General features: G+C 47.6%; 1 protein-coding gene across 4 annotated transcripts in view; it reads left to right on the top strand.

Moving 5' to 3' along the window:
* Nucleotides 1-15,541, top strand: part of LOC138467580 (uncharacterized) — a 1,374,796-nt gene that overhangs the window by 851,804 nt on the left and 507,451 nt on the right. For all 4 annotated transcript variants that reach the window (XM_069607716.1, XM_069607715.1, XM_069607714.1 and 1 more), the window contains exon 9: nucleotides 8,377-8,472. In XM_069607716.1, the coding sequence (XP_069463817.1) occupies nucleotides 8,377-8,472 (96 nt within the window). The remainder of the gene's footprint in view (nucleotides 1-8,376; nucleotides 8,473-15,541) is intronic.

Below are 15,541 nucleotides of genomic sequence, written 5' to 3' on the forward strand. Positions count from 1 at the left end.
GCGGAGACCCCCCCAACCCTCCACCACCCTCTCATCCCTCATACTCAACACATTTTAATTATATATATATATTTTTTTTTTCGAAAAATTCGAAAAAATGTAGAAAAAATTCGACATTATTGGTTTTCGACATTGTTTTCTAAAAATTTTTTTTCGACATTTTGACTTTAGACATTATTGCATTCTACATTATGACTGACCACCGATTTAAACATTGCTCTCAACTTTTGTGTTGCCAATAAGGTGAAACCCCATGATTTTATGCTGGGACGGGTGAAAGCCCACTGAAGTGAATGGGAGTATAGGGGGGACCAGCGGAGGAGTCATCTGATTGCAAGGCGGGTGACATCCCCAAAAGCGTGTGAGTTGAGAGCTATGATTTAAAAAAGATGGCTGCCATGGTGGACTGGCCAATAGGTAACTCTGGACATTTCCCGTAGGCCTCTGCACCCTGGCCCACTTTTGAGTGCTAATCTAGTTTGTTCTCATAGGAAAAGGACGGGGCTTGCTGAAAATGTGTAATATGAGGCCACTTTGAACATTATTTCCAGGGCCTCTTTTGGTTCCCAGTCCACCCCGGAGTACAAGGCATTGCTGTTTCCTGGTGGGGCCTCGGGAATATTGTGTATATCGCTGTGGCCTAAAATCAAACACAATCATTCTGCATGGAAAATGGAGGGAAAGTGTTGCTACGGCTGGTGGCTGACCTAAGGCCCACACATTCAGATGCGAAGGTCTCCTCTGAAGGTGTGCAAGCTCTCAGAAATGTATCAGAGTCCTGCGGCTGACACCCGGAACACTGCTCACTACAGTGCTGGCACACTTTGACTACTGAGTGTAAAAACCTGCCCTGAAAGGGAGGTGACGCTGGACGCAAGGTGGTGGCGTCCATTCACAAGGCTGTGCAGCCAGTAACATCATCACACCAATCCGCACCAGCCTGCCTTTGCAAGCACGGCCCAGAATCCATCCGTCTGAGTGGCCCTTATTTGCCTTATCTCGCCTCTTTTTCATTTGGGCACAGTTTTCCTGACATATCTTTAAAATTGTGCATACAGTTGTTAGTTTAAAAGTCTTTTCTGTTTCTCAACATTAAGGTCCGGACTTGTCGACCCAAAGAAGGGGAAATCCATTGAGTCTTTAAGCTGTTATTTTTGAATTTAGAATCATTTTAAAGCTCTCCCTTATCTGAAGGCAATAGCGCGATGTACACAAATGGATAAAACAACATTTTTAAAAAAGTGGATGAAGAAAAATAAATGTTGTCAAAACTCTAAATCGATACATTTTGTACAGTTTCTGAAACTCTAGCAAGAAAAGAGCATCTAGGAAGAGAAACCGAGATTGGTTTTGGTACATATGGTCATGCTTGAGCGCCAACCTGTGTCTGGAAAACCTTATTGAGAGGAGAGACAAGAGGAAAGGTTTTTAAAAGCTGAATATTTGGTTGGGATGGCAACGAGCATCCTACTGACATCAAGGATTATTATTGTTTGTCTCCTTACATGCACCCATATTTGTTCTACTCCTTCATCCATGTCTTTTTCTTTTGTCATAGTCCTTCATGATAGCCCCTCACCATAGGCCTTTTCCTTCACCATAGTACTTCCCTTTTGTCCCGTCGTCATAGCCCTTTGTATTGTCCTTTATCACAGTCATTTGTCATAGTCACCCATGAGCCCACCGCCCACCCTCTTGTGAGGCAAAAAACCTTGGTGTCATCTTCGACTCCTTTCTCTCTTTCTCTCCTCACATCACTGACCTTGCCAAGAAGGCCCACTTTCAGCTGCATCTCCTCAGAGGCATTCTCCCTTTTCCCACTTTCTCCCAGAAACTAATTTTCTCCAGAGCTCTGGTCCTTTCTCGGCTGGACTACTGCAACACCTCTTACGCAATCAGCCTAAATCCTCCCTTTGATATATGATATGATATGGCATTTGTAACGCACCTATACACAAGTGTTTCAAGGCGCGACGAGGCGGGGGGGACAACGGGAGACAGATAACGATCAAACTAGGCCAGCTGTCATTCAGATCGCGCAAGTGCAATGGTAGAGGGGAATGGGAAAAGTGCAAGGGGAAGGGGAGAGGGGAAAGGGCAGTACATGGTTAGTAGAATACAAGATAAATAATAGGCCAGCTGGTGGCAAGTGCAAGGTAAGTGCCGGGAGAAGGGGCTGTAGGAAACAGAGACAGTCCCGTAGTGCAGGTAGGCAGTGCAGGGAAGAGTGGCTGGGCCAAGGACAGAGATCGGTGAGTGGCCCAGTTGCAGATTCAGTGCAGGTTCAGTGATTTTAGCAGGGGAGAGAGGGAGGGAAAGTGGAGGCAAAGAGGAAGGTTTTGAGGTGCTTCCGGAACCGGAGATGGTTCTCCTCAAGTTTCAGGGAGGCAGGAAGGCTGTTCCAGAGGGAGGCCCCTGCTGCAGAGAGAGATCTACCCCCAACTCGTTGCTTGGAGAAGCGGCAGACCCTGAGGTAGTTGGAGGTGGATGAGCGAAGAGCTCGAGAAGGAAGATATTTAGGAAGAGAGAGTTGAAGGTATTTTGGCCCAAGGCCCCAGAAGGCCTTATGGACAATGCAGAGGGTTTTGAACTTAATCCTCGCAGCCACTGGGAGCCAGTGTAGTGATTTCAGTCCTGGAGAGATACGGTCCCTGGGCTTGAGGCCAAGGACAAGTCTCGCAGTCCTGTTCTGGATGAGTTTCAAAGGGCAGAGAGTAGAGGCAGGAAGATTTAAATAGAGGCTGTTACAGTAGTACAGCTTCGAGAGAACCAGGGCTCTGGAGACAATGAGCTTCTGGGGGAAGGAGAGCAAAGGAAGGATACCTCTGAGGAGGTGTAGCTGGTAGTGTGACTTCTTAGAGACGTCAGAGATGTGAGGAGAGAAAGAGAGTGTGGCATCGAAGATGACCCCGAGGCTTTTTGCCTTGTTGCAGGTAGGAACAGGAAGAGGGCCAAGGGAGCCCGGCCAGAGAGTTGCAGGGAAGGAGGGAGTGGGTGTGCCGATGAGTAGAATCTCAGTCTTACTGGCATTAAGGCAGAGGTCGTTGGCGGCACACCATTCCTGGATAGCAGAAAGACAGTCAGAGATGAGGGAAGGGGAAGAGGAGGCCGAGGGTAGCCTGAAAATGAGCCTGAAAATGTGCCCCCTTCAACTACTCCAGGATAGGACTGCAAGACTTATCCTTGCCCTCAAGCCCAGGGACCGCATCTCTCTAGCCCCAAAATCTCTCCACTGGCTCCCGGTTTTGCAAGGATAAAGTTCAAGACCCTCTGCGTCATCCACAAAGCTTTTTGGGGCCTGGGACCCCGCTACCTCCAACTCTCTCTCCCTAAATTCCTTCGGTCTTCTAGCTCCAACTCTCTGCAGATCAGACGCTTTTCCAAGCAGAGAATGGGGGGTAGATCTCTCTCCTTTGCAGAAGCCTCCCTCTGGAATGGCCTCCCTTCCCCTCTCAGGCTTGAGCTGGATCTCCTTAAGTTCCATAAGCTTCTCAAGACCTCCTTTTCTCTTCTCTCACCCCCACCCCTGCTAATGTCCTCCTCTGCCGCATTTTGACTAGCTTCCTCTATCCTTCAGAGTCTTACAGGGCAAAAGGTCCTCCTCGCCCAGTCTACCCTAACACTTTGCTCTCCCCTGACCCTGCCCCAAATCTGCACTTGCCCTGCTGGGCTCCCTCCCCCTGTACTATCCAGGTGGGACCTACACCCTTACTGGTCCCGATCCAGCCCCATCTTCGCACTTAGCATGTGGACTTTCACTCCCTGTTTTCCCCAGGCACTTGTCCATCTGGCTTCCCCGTAGCACTTGCCTAGCCCAGGGGCTCTCTTCCACCCTTCCCCCCGCACTTGTGTGCTTTGCACTCTCCCCTTCCCATCTTAGCATTAACACATTCCGATCTGACAGGCAACCCCCCCAATTCCTCTGCACTTCTTGTTACTGCACTTGCACGATTTCAATGCACAAGGCATAGTAGGACCGTTTTTTGCTATTCTTCATTTATGTTCCCCACCACCTCCTCATTTGTCACGTGGTGCCTTGAAATACCATTTGCTGAATAGACGCATTATAAATACCCAATAAAATAAAATAAAATAAAATAAATAAGTTTGTCATAGTACTTCTTGCTAGTCCTTTTCCTTGGTAATAGTCTTTTGTCATAATGCTTCAACAGTGTCCTTCATAGTCCTTCTGGCTAGTCATTATACTTCATCATAATTCTTCTACTTTGTTATAGTGTTTCATCTTAGTCCTTCTCTATCGACATGATCCTTTATGCTTGTCATAGCCCTTCATCACAATCCTTCTCCTTTATCATAGTCCTTCATAATGGTCCTTCTCTTTAGTCATAGTCCTTTGCTTTAGTCCTACACCTTTGTTGTGGTCCTTCTCCTTCATTATAGGACTTTTCCTTCATCATAGTTGTTCTCATTTATGATAGTCCTTTGACATAGTTATTTGCCACTGTCTCCCTTTGTGATAGTCCACCATAGTCCTTCTTATTCTTCATACTCTTTCATCATAGTCCTTCTCCTTCTTCGCAGTCCTTCATACTTGTCCTTCTCCTTCATCATAGTCATTTTCCTTTGCCATAGTTCATCATAGTCTTCTCCTTCACCATAGTTCTCCTTTATCATAGTCCATCCTAGACCTTCTCTTCATCATAATCCTTGTCCTTCATCATAGCCTTTATCCTTCATGATATCCCTTCTCCTTTGTCATATTCCTCCTCCATTATAGTCCTTGTCATAGACCCTTGTCATCGTCCTCGATCATAGCCCTTCATCATAGTCCCTCTCCATCAAAGTATACCTTCTTTATAGTGCTTCCTCATAGTCCTTCATCAAAGTGTTTTGCCATTGACCTTAATCATCGTCCTTTTGCTTTACCTTGTTCTTCTCCTCCATGAGAGCCATTTTCCTTTCTCATACTCCTTCTCCTTTGTCATGATCGTTATCATAGTACGTATCCTTCACCATAGCCACTCTGATACTACTTTGGTGGTGAGATGGCACAGTATAAAAGCATTCTAGCATACCATTGCCCTTCATTATTGTCCTTTTCCTCTGTCATAGCCTTTTCCTTCGATTCTAAGTGATCCGACCGTGGCTGATTTTGCTGCGGCTGGAATGTTCGCATGAGAAAGGTGCGAACTACCAAAAGTTTGCACCTTTCTCATGCGATCACACTTGCATACTACGGGGGCTGCAGGGGTTTCCCCCACAACCCCGGGAGACACCTCTGCAGCCCCCGTTTTTTTTCTTTTTGCGGGTGTGCTGCAGGGGTGTCCCTCGCAACACTCCGCAGTCTTTTTTTAAAATTTGTTTTACTTACCTGCAATGCTACCACCAAAGGTTCGAACTTTTGGTGCTCGGACCTTTGGTGGTAGCATTTTTCGGTCGTTTTGTACGGTCGGACCTTTTGTTTTGGTCTGATCGTACAAAATCTTTTCCTTCATGTAAATCCTTCTCCATCATAGGTCTTCATCCTAGCTGCTCTCCTTCATTAGAGTCCTTTCTATTAGCCCTCTAATACATCACAGCCCTTCTCATTTGTGCCTGCCTTGAACCTTCACAGTCCATTTTCATTATGATAGTACCAAGCAATATTGCTTTGTCGTGGTCCTTAGTTATAGTCCTTACCCTTTGTCATAGTCCTTTTAACTAGTACTTCTCTTTTGTCATAGTGCTTTTTTGTAATCATTACCCTTAATCATAGTTGTTCTCCTTTGTCATATTCATTCATCATAGTCACTCAAATAACCTATCATATTCTTTCGGTTCCATGTGTTAAAATCGTGGCAAAAATGGCTTTGGACACAAAATATTACGGCAAAAAGGCAGTGGTTTTGCCGCCACATTCCATGTAAAGGATGCAGGGACACCCCCGCAACTCCTGTACCGATTATACCATTTAAGGGGAGCCGGGGACACCCCTGCAACCCCCGCTCCCCTTAAATGGTGTAATAGGGTACACCTTTAACGGGTCAAACCGCAGCATTTTTGCCGTGATTTTTTGTACAGGTGACATTTTTTCTGCAATTTTATCACTGCATACCATTCTTTCACCATAGTCAACATCATAGTCCTTGTCTTTTGACATATTCCCTAATTATAGTCTTTTGTCATAGATCTTCATCATAGTAGCCCTTCTCCTTCGTCATAGTCTTTCTCCTTTAGCTTTGTGCATGATAGTACTTTTCCTTTGTCTGAGTCCTCTGTCATACTTCTCCATCTTTTCCCTGCATCATATGTCTTCACCACAGTCCTGATAGTTTGTCATAGCCTTTCTCGTTCACCATAATCCTTCACCCTATTCCTTTTCCTTCCTCCTAGTCCTTCACCTTCACCCAGTCATTCTTGTTCTTCTCCGTCCAGTCCTTCACCTTTGTCCTAGTCCTACTCCTTCTTCCTCAGGTACCCACTGTCATTAATACAGTATTGGGTGGGTAATTGAAGGTGGCATGTAGAATCCTAGGAGTTCAGAGGGGCATTACATAATGGAGCAGAGATGGGATATGATATGATATGATAGGTTATTTAATATCTAGAGGTTTCTAAGCGCAAACCCGGGGATCGAACCTGTGTTGCTACATGTTGTCTTGCTTCCAAGGCGAACACATTGCTCCTGAGCTATCCTACCGAGACTAGATGTAGAAGGAATGTATTGTAACGAAAGTGCTTTCAGCAAGAAATGGGCTTCAGGAGGTAAGTTGTCACCTAAGGGAAGGGTAATAGAAAACATACTTGCAGGGGGATCCTTCTCAATGATCCTGGCAAATAGTTTTCGTTTGTTATGATCAGAGCAGCATTCTATCATTGAGCTCGCGTGTGCCATTACAGAGGCCAATCAAACGTATGCATATCAGTACAACATCAAAGGGAGCTATGGAAGACGCACTGCAAGGCCACATCTGCCTCCATGTTGGGCTCCATCAGTGAAGTGCAAGGGTAGCCCGAATTTTGCAAGAAGGGTAATGTTATGCTGAGAACTAAGTTGGGAGCCCTCCCATCCCCCACTGTCACTAATCAATGGCACACTTGCCAGGGTGCCCTTAATCGCCAATGTTGTTTGCACTGCACCAACACGGTAACACAGCCCTGTGAGTTAAACCCCTACTTCAGAGATCTGTGTGTAACCTCCAGTAAGAGGTCACTCCGCGGCAGGACCCATTCAGCTCCTAACTCTTCCGAGATCAAAAGATGGAGCATGATCAAAGTGGGTCATACTAGCACCTTTGATCTCAGCGTGTTACAAGATTACATGAGGACAGGTACACTGTATCTCAGAAGTTTAATAACAGGCTACTGACGATTCACTGACGCACACATTGCACTTTTATGCTACTGCATTTTCCTTTTCATGTTAGGATATTTTGAAATGTATGTCACTGTCTCCTAGAAGAGCTTGGTGGAGAAGGGTCCCGGGTCCATACCGGCCTGGCTCGGAACCAGGGCTCAGCAGCCCATGACCTCATTCATGAAGTAGAACACCTTGTTCTGCTGCACCACAAACTATTATTTCCAGGTTCAAAAAAAGAGAAAACGTGGTTATCATTCCAAGGTGGAAAATCCAGGTGACCATGGTTTCTACTGGATCCGCGTGCAGCATATGCATAAAGGAAATTCTACTGGTTAGATGACCAAACAAATGCAAACAAATAGTCGTCATCAAACACAAGCAACCAAGTTGCATCTTGCAACAGAATTTAACTGGCATTCTCACCATTGTCACGCAGAATTGCAGCAAATGTTAATAAAAGCCATGTGCTAGCAACTGGATCCAGTAGAAAGTGGGTAATCAGATGACTCCATGTCACAGGGCCACCTCCACTCCAGTCTTGGCCTTCCAGGCTTTTGCAAATCATTACTGTCACATGCTCCCATCTGAGCTTGACACTTTTGATGTTTAAGTAGAGTGCAACTGCCAGAAATCAGGCGCTTGCACCAAGAAACAGCAGGGTTGGACAACTTCCGTCCGGGTGACTAGGAGTGTGCTGGCCGCCTTATGGAAACCCCATGTATAATTGCCCATCGCCCACCGGCAGGGATCACAGCACACAGTTGTCCAGAACTTGGCATGCACAGCTGCCTGAATTCCCTCCTGTGGGCCAGAAATATGACAAGGAGACTGTGCACTGAAAATGATGTGTGTGTGTGTGTGAGGTGTGAGGAGGTCACAAAGGAATATAATATATACATGCACGTGTTTGCCAGCCATTGGGCTGATGGCTAGACCTCTCTGGCTTGGTTATTAGGCGGTGTCACACTATCGCCCCCTGCCCCCTTAAACGCGTGTTACGGTTAAAGCACAGGAGTGTGTCGTGCTTCTGAGCATGTTCTATGTCCGATTGAACTTGTATTGTTGTCTCCTTACAGAGCCCCTTTCCAGGAGCGTCGCTTTCCCAGCCGCTGCCTCAACCTCTGGGCAAACACGGGGAGCGCCACGAAGAGACACGGAAAACGTTTCCCAAGGTAGGTGGCAGGAGGCAGGGATTAGAGCTCTCAGCTGGCCACACACCCAACCAGTGCCAAGTGCCACGGATGAGACCGATGGTCCTCCCCGTCTAATTGCCTTCCTATGTCCTCAGCTAAGTAGCTGTTGGTAAGCCATCTTTTCCGAAGCTCGCACATCTTTAAAGGACCACTGCTCCCCCCTGCCTCCTCCCCTCTGTGTGCAGTTTCTTTTTATCTGTCTCCTGCGAAAAGCGCAGTCTTAACGGCTTTTTTTCCTCAGTAGACCCACCAACAGCCCCACACCTTTTCCTACTGGACAATGGCAAACCAGACACATATACGGCCAGTTTTCAAGGTAACCCCCCAGACTGCTGCCAACCTAAGAACAGAGGGCCTGCCTAACATTGAAAGCAGGAGAGCTGTGGTAGCGGGAGGGGGTAGAGGAGGTAGTAGGGGAGGTATTTCTGAATACTGCAATTTTTACCTCTCCACCAAGTATGAGTTTTGTTACCGAAACGCTTCATTTTCGCAGACTTATTTGTGGTGCTAATTTACGCCTCACAAAAGCATGAGTGGATACAGTGCTTTAAGTGGGCCTGGGTAAGCCGGGGCTGAGGACCGGCAGTCTTCAAAAGGGCTCCCAAGCCGGGGCCCTGCCGGGGTTCAACTTGACTAGCCCAAGCCGCGCCAAGCCCTCAGGCAATCCTTTTAACCGAGCAGCACTCTATGGTTAAAGGGCTGCCTGCAGGTGTCAGTACTTCGGATTAGAAAAAAGAAAAGGCATCACCTCTTCTTTTATCGAATCCAAAGTGCTGACACCTGCAGGCAGCCCTTTAACCATGCAACGCTGCTCAGTTAAAGGGCTTCCTGTTGAGTATTGAACAAACCAGCCCCCCTCCTGTTTCTGAGTTAAGAGCGACATGCAACAGGCGGCTCTTTCACTGCGGGTGTCAGCACCTCCCATAGGCAACCCTTTAACCACACGGCTCCTTGTTTGAAGGGCCAACTGCTGGGTGTTATAGGCACAGAAGGGTAGCTGGGGTGCACTGGTGTCACACCTTTGTGCATCCAGGCCCTCCTTTAGTTTTTTCATCACAGGTAATCATGCTAGTGCGCCCAGCTCTACTGCTCTCAATAGCCCCTCCCCCTTAGGCAAGGGGGGATTCTCGTTGGGGGTGCATGGCCTAAATACACCTATACAAGAGCCCCCCTCTATTTAGCATCCCACTTAAAGCACTAAATGGATACAATATAAGTGTACGCTGCAATATCACATGTAGTAGTCTTGGATTTTCCTCTGCAGTCCTTTCAGACTCAATTATGGTTAATATCTGAAGGGTCAGCATGACCCAAAATGATGTGGACCCTTCAAGTTACTACAGGCTTACCACGTGCAGCTTTAAGTTACTACATGCTTGACACATGAAGGAACAGTAATACCATTTGGTGCTATTTCCAGAGAAAATACAGTAAAACTTGTAATCAGGCCCAGAATAACAGTTATGGGTGATTAGTAGATTTTATGGCAGCGGCAGAAGCCCCAACATGCGACAGAAGAGCTGCTTTGAAAGGCCAGGTATGATTACATGCATTTTTTTTTATTTCATAGAATGAACATGTTATGCTTTGTTATGTTAAAGGATATTTATATCACGCACTATCACCACCTGAGTGCTCCCCTGGCGCTCTGGTGGCTCTGAAAAGCAAGAGTGTAGGGTAGGTTAGTAGGACTATGATATATGATATAAGATATTTTATTTATGTTGCAAATTGTACGGGTACAGATACAGGCCCCAGTGCAAGCGGTGGCCAGGAGGCAGTGCAGGAGGGTGGCAGGGTGAGCAGGTACCTGGGCCCGAAGGATAGGGGGTGGCCAGGTGCAACAGTGCTGAGAGAGAAAGCAGATCAGCAGGGGAGAAGAGGGGCAAAGGCAGAGGCGAAGAGGAAGGTCTTGAGGAGCTTCCGGAACCGTAAATGGTTCTCAAGTTTCAAGGTAGCAGGGAGGCAGTTCCAAAGGGAGGCCCCAGCCGAAGACAGAGATCTACCCCCAGCTTGTTTCTTTGAAAAACAACTGACCCTGACGGAGTTAGAGGTAGAGGAGCGAAGAGCTCGAGAGTGGAGGTATTTACAGAGGGATAGTTAAAGCTAGTTTGCCCAGGCCACAGAAAGCCTTGTGGACAATGCAAAGCATTTTAAATTTAATCCTTGCATCCACTGGGAGCCAGTGAAGGGATTTCAGAGCTGGAGAGATACGATCCAGGGCTTGAGGCCAAGGGCAAGTCTCGCCATCCTGTTCTGGATTAGTTGTAAAGGGCAGAGAGTGTAGGCAGGTAGATTTAGAAAGAGGCTGTTACAGTAGTCCAACCTAGAGAGAATCAGAGTTTGGGAGACAGTGAGCTTCTGAGGGAGGGAGAGGAAAGGCTGAGTACCTCTTAGGAGGTGCAGTAAGAGGTTTGACTTTTTAGAGACGTCAGAGATGTGTGCGGAGAAGGAAAGTGTGGAGTCAAAGATGACCCCAAGGTTCTTAGCTCCGCAGGTAGGGGCAGGAGGAGGGCCAAATGAGGCCGGCCAGAGAGTGAGGGGAAAGGCTGGAGAGGGTGTACCAATGAGGAGGATCTCAGTCTTGTTGGCATTTAAACAAAGATCATTGGCGGCACACCAATTTTGAACAGCGATTAGACAGTCAGAGATGAGGGAATGAGAGGCGGTGGCTGAAGGAAGCCTGGAAATTTGAGCAGAAAATGGAAATGCAGTAGGCGAGAGTTGCCAGGTATTGGTTGAAAAGCCAGGACGAGAGGTTAGACCCCTGGGGAACACCATAGGTAGAGAGGGAAATAGAAGATAGGAAGGACCCAAGTTGTACCTGGGAGGGTCGATCAGAGAGAAAAGAGGTCAGCCAGGCCATAGCCTGATCGGTGATACCCAGGTGGTCACTGAGACGATTGAGCAGGGTGGTATGGTTGACCGTGTTGAAAGCAGAGGAGATATCAAGTAGGATGAGGACAGAGGGAATGTTAGCGTCAAGGTTGGAGAGCAGGTCTTCACGGATGTTCAGGAGAGCAGTTTCCGTACTTCTGGGAGCTCTGAAGCCAGATTGGTGGTCATGGAGAGACCCAACAGAGTCAGAATAAAGGTTAAGCTGTGAGATGGCAAGCTTTTCCAGGAGCTTACCCAAAAAGGGAGTAATGGAAATTGGGCGATAGTTAGTCGGACAAGAAGGATCAGCTGTGGGTTTCTTGAGGAGAGGATGCACACGGGAGTGCTTCAGAGGGGATGGGAAAGATCCAGAGGCAAAGAAGAGGTTGCAGAAATCAGCAAGGGCTGGAGCGAGGGTATTGATGTGATCCTTAGTGGTTTTAGAGGAACAGGGATGGACCTGTTTTGATGAGGCTTTCATAGATCAGACTTGTCTATCGACCTCATCAGGGGAGAAAAGAGGAAAGGTGGAGAAAGAGGGAGGGGGGTAGCTGAGGGTGGGTCAACAAGCAGAGAAGGAGAGGGGAGAGGAGCGGGGGAGGAAGAGAGTGTGAACAAAATGTCCTGGGTTTTAGAGATAAAGTGTGAGGCAAGTGCATTGCAAAGAGCCTGAGTGGCGAGAGGTGGGGTGGATACTGCAGCTGGGATGGCCAGCTACTTGCAGATTTTAAAGAGCTCGGCCGAGTTGTTAGATGCTGCAGAGACACAGACTTGAATATGGATTCGCTTCCTGGTGCGTACAGAGAGCCGGTATTACCTTTGGAGCAGGCGACAAGCCAGTTTGTCAGAGGATGAGCTAGAGGCCCTCTATTTCCTCTCGGCCGCACTACACTTACGTTTAAGTGTAGCTAGGTCAGAGCCATACCAAGAATTGCACTTGACCTTTGGCTTCAAATGGATCCTCATGACAGGGGGAAGAGCACCAAGAGAAGCAGAGATAGAGGAGTAGAGCAGAGACAGGGCTGTGTCAGGGTGTGAGTCAGCCTGCAGTGAAGGAGGGGGTGAGAAGGTGGCAGCGAAAGCCTCGACTGACACACACTTCATGGGCCGGATGTCTGAGAAGATGGGTGGCAGTCTTGGGGTAGGCTTGGCTTGAGGGGAGGAGATGGGAAGATGAGAGGAGGCAGTGATCACTCCAGGAGAGAGGAGTGGTGAGGGGAGTAGATAGGGGGAGGCCAGAGGAGATCAAGACATCAAGTGTGTGGCCAGCAGAGTGAGTCGGGCCGGAGAGGAGGATGGAGAGGGAGATTGAATCGCAGAGGTTGCGAAAGAGCGCAGATGAGAAACAGGGAGAATCAAGATGGATGTTGAGGTCACCAAGGAGGAGGAGTTGAGAGGTAGAGGCCAGGAGGTCGGAGGAGAGGTCTGCCCACTTAGAGAGCAAAGAGGTGACTTGACCAGGGGACCGGTAGAGAGTAGCAACAGTAAGGGAGTGGCTAGGAGAGATACGTAGCCTACAGACAAGGCATTCAAAAGAGGAGTAAGTCTGAGAGGGGATGATAGAGGCAGGAATCCACTCAAGGATGATCAGGGCTACACCCCCTCTGGGCCGGGTGGATCTGGGGGCGGAGAGGATCTTGTAGTCGTCAGGGAGGAGAGTGTCAAAGCTCGTGACAGAGCTGGCCGTGAACCATGTCTCGGTAAGACCAAGGACATTGAGGTCAAGTTCTTCAAGGAGGTGACAGATGTCAGAAGAGGGTTTGACAGCGGAGCAAGGATTGAGGGTGGCAAGATGAAGAAGGTTGCCAGCCTTAAAGACTTCCGGGGAGGGGTACAATTCAGAGGTACGCCCTGCAGAGGTGTGGAAGGAGTATGAGATGGGGCAGAGGAGGAAGGAGAAAAGGGCAAGGTAGCCAAGGGAGGGGAGTCGGGGACAGTTGGAGATGAGAGGAAGTTGATGAGGCGAGGGAACTGTTCAAGAAAAACCACAATAGAGCTGTAATGTGATGTTGGCAGCTTCAGTTCAGTTTACACTGTTCGCTGAGCGTAGGTGTGCATTTCTGGTAGGTAGTTGTCATGTGCTGTTGTGAGAGGCTATGTGTGGTTTGTTTCATTGTTGCAGTGTAGTAAAGTGCATGCAGTTTGTTGTGCTGTAGAGGTATGGTTGTGTTTTGTTTAGAGTTTTAGAGGTGTTAGCAGAGGGATGTGTTTTTTTAGTGGGGTTGGCTAGTGGTGATATTTTATCATACCCCTCAGTTTGGCCACTGGTGGCACAAATCCCTGCCAGTGGCGTGCATTGTTGTGTGCTAGGGGACTCCCTCCTATACTCTTTGCAGGGTTTTGGATTGTTTGCAGGGCTAGTTAGTGGTGATACCTCCTCCACTCTCCCCGTGTTCAGACTAATGGATGTCTACACCACTTTGTCCCCTGGCGTGTCGTTGTGTGCAGCCACCATCGCCTCCCTGGGCCCCTGAAGTGGGAGGAACCTCTTCCGTGCCCCTTTGAGCTTCTTGGGCCCCATGGGTTGTCTGTTCGGTCGCCACTCTTTCCCTTTCAATTCTAATGCCCTCTGTCTGTGGTTCAACTTAAGACATGCCTATCTCTCTCCTTAGTTTCCTGTGGGGTCCTCTTTGGAAGTGGGTGCACCTCTGTCTCTCTACTTCCCTGCACTTTGTCATGGTCTGCCCTAGTCCCTCGTCTTGTCATTTGTGTGTTCATTCCGTCGAGTGTGGGTGTTGCTCATTCATTTTGTCCAGTTCTGAGTTGAAGAGCCAGGTTTTTAGGAGCTTTCTGAATTTTAGATGGTCCTTCATGTTTTGTATTTCTCGCGGGTGGGAGTTCCACATGTTTGTGGCTATGCAAGAGAATGCTGATCCACCGATTTTTTCCTTGTGTAGGGTTTAGGTTCCATGTGGACAGTGTTGCTGGATCTGAGTGTTCTGGTCTGCTGGCAAATGGTGATTTTCTTTTGTAAGAATTCTGCTCCTTGACCGTGGATTGCTCTGTGTGCTATGCACATTTTTAAAAAAATGTTTTTTTTTTACTTGCAGTCAATGTAGCATCTTTAGCGCTGGAGTGATGTGGTCCCTTCGTGAGAGTTTGAGGAGTAGTCTGGCTGCTGCATTCAGTATACGTTGCAGTTTTTTCAATAAATAATCAGGAATTCTGAGGTATAGGTTGTTGACGTAGTCTATCCTGGACAAGATGAGCGAGATGATGGCCAGTGTTTTGTGCGTGAAGGAGAGGAATGGTAGAATCGTTTTAATCTTGTGCAGGTGGAAGAAGCATTTCTTGATTATTGTGTTTACTTGTCGTTCTAGGGTTATCTTGTGTCCATTAGGATCCCAAGGTTTTATAAAATGTTGTATGGCCTGGGTGCTGTTCCTAGTTCTGTGGGCCATGGGATGCATTGGTTGCTTCCTTGGCATCTGGATATAATCATGATTTCCTTCTTGCATGGGTTACTTTGAGGCTGTTTGTGTTAATCCATTTGCAGAGTTCTTTGAGACAGTCTATTAGCGCTGTGTTCGCCTTTTGCATATCTTTGATTTTGTAGATGATTTGGGTGTCATATGCATAGTTGTAGCAGGTGAGGACGTGCCTTTGGATAAGGTTGATTAGTGGAGTCATGTAGATGTTGAAGAGGAGTGTGAATAGGGAGCATCCTTTTGGTACGCCACAGGTGCTGTCTCGCAGCATGGATTTGAATGGATTAATCCATACTGTTTCTGTTCTTTCAGATAGGAAAGATTTAATACAGAGCAGTGCCTCATCAATGATCCCTATTTCTTCCAGTCTCTTGATGAGCATGTAGTGGCTGACTGTGTCGATTGCTGCAGAGAGGTCGAGTAGTATCAGTGCCGAGTGTATGTTGGAACCTGCATTGGTCTTTAGGTCATCCCAGATAGAGAGAAGTGCCCTCTCTGTCCCTCTCATGGGTCAGAAGCCATTTTGTGCCTGGTCCAATAGTTGGTGGTTTTCAACGTGTTCCAGCGTTTGTTCGTAGACGTAGGTCTCTAGTAGTTTTGCCTGGTAGGGAATGTTTGATATCGGTCTGTAGTAAAAGAGGTTGTCAACATCGCCCACTGTATCCTTGAGGAGTGGGGATATGTATGCAGATTTGAAAACCTGTGGTACTCTCACTGTTGAGAGCGATTGGTTGAAGAGGTTT

Source organism: Ambystoma mexicanum, chromosome 4q (assembly GCF_040938575.1).
Source record: "Ambystoma mexicanum isolate Mex_15411 chromosome 4q, UKY_AmexF1_1, whole genome shotgun sequence".
Taxonomy (NCBI): Eukaryota; Metazoa; Chordata; class Amphibia; order Caudata; family Ambystomatidae; genus Ambystoma; species Ambystoma mexicanum.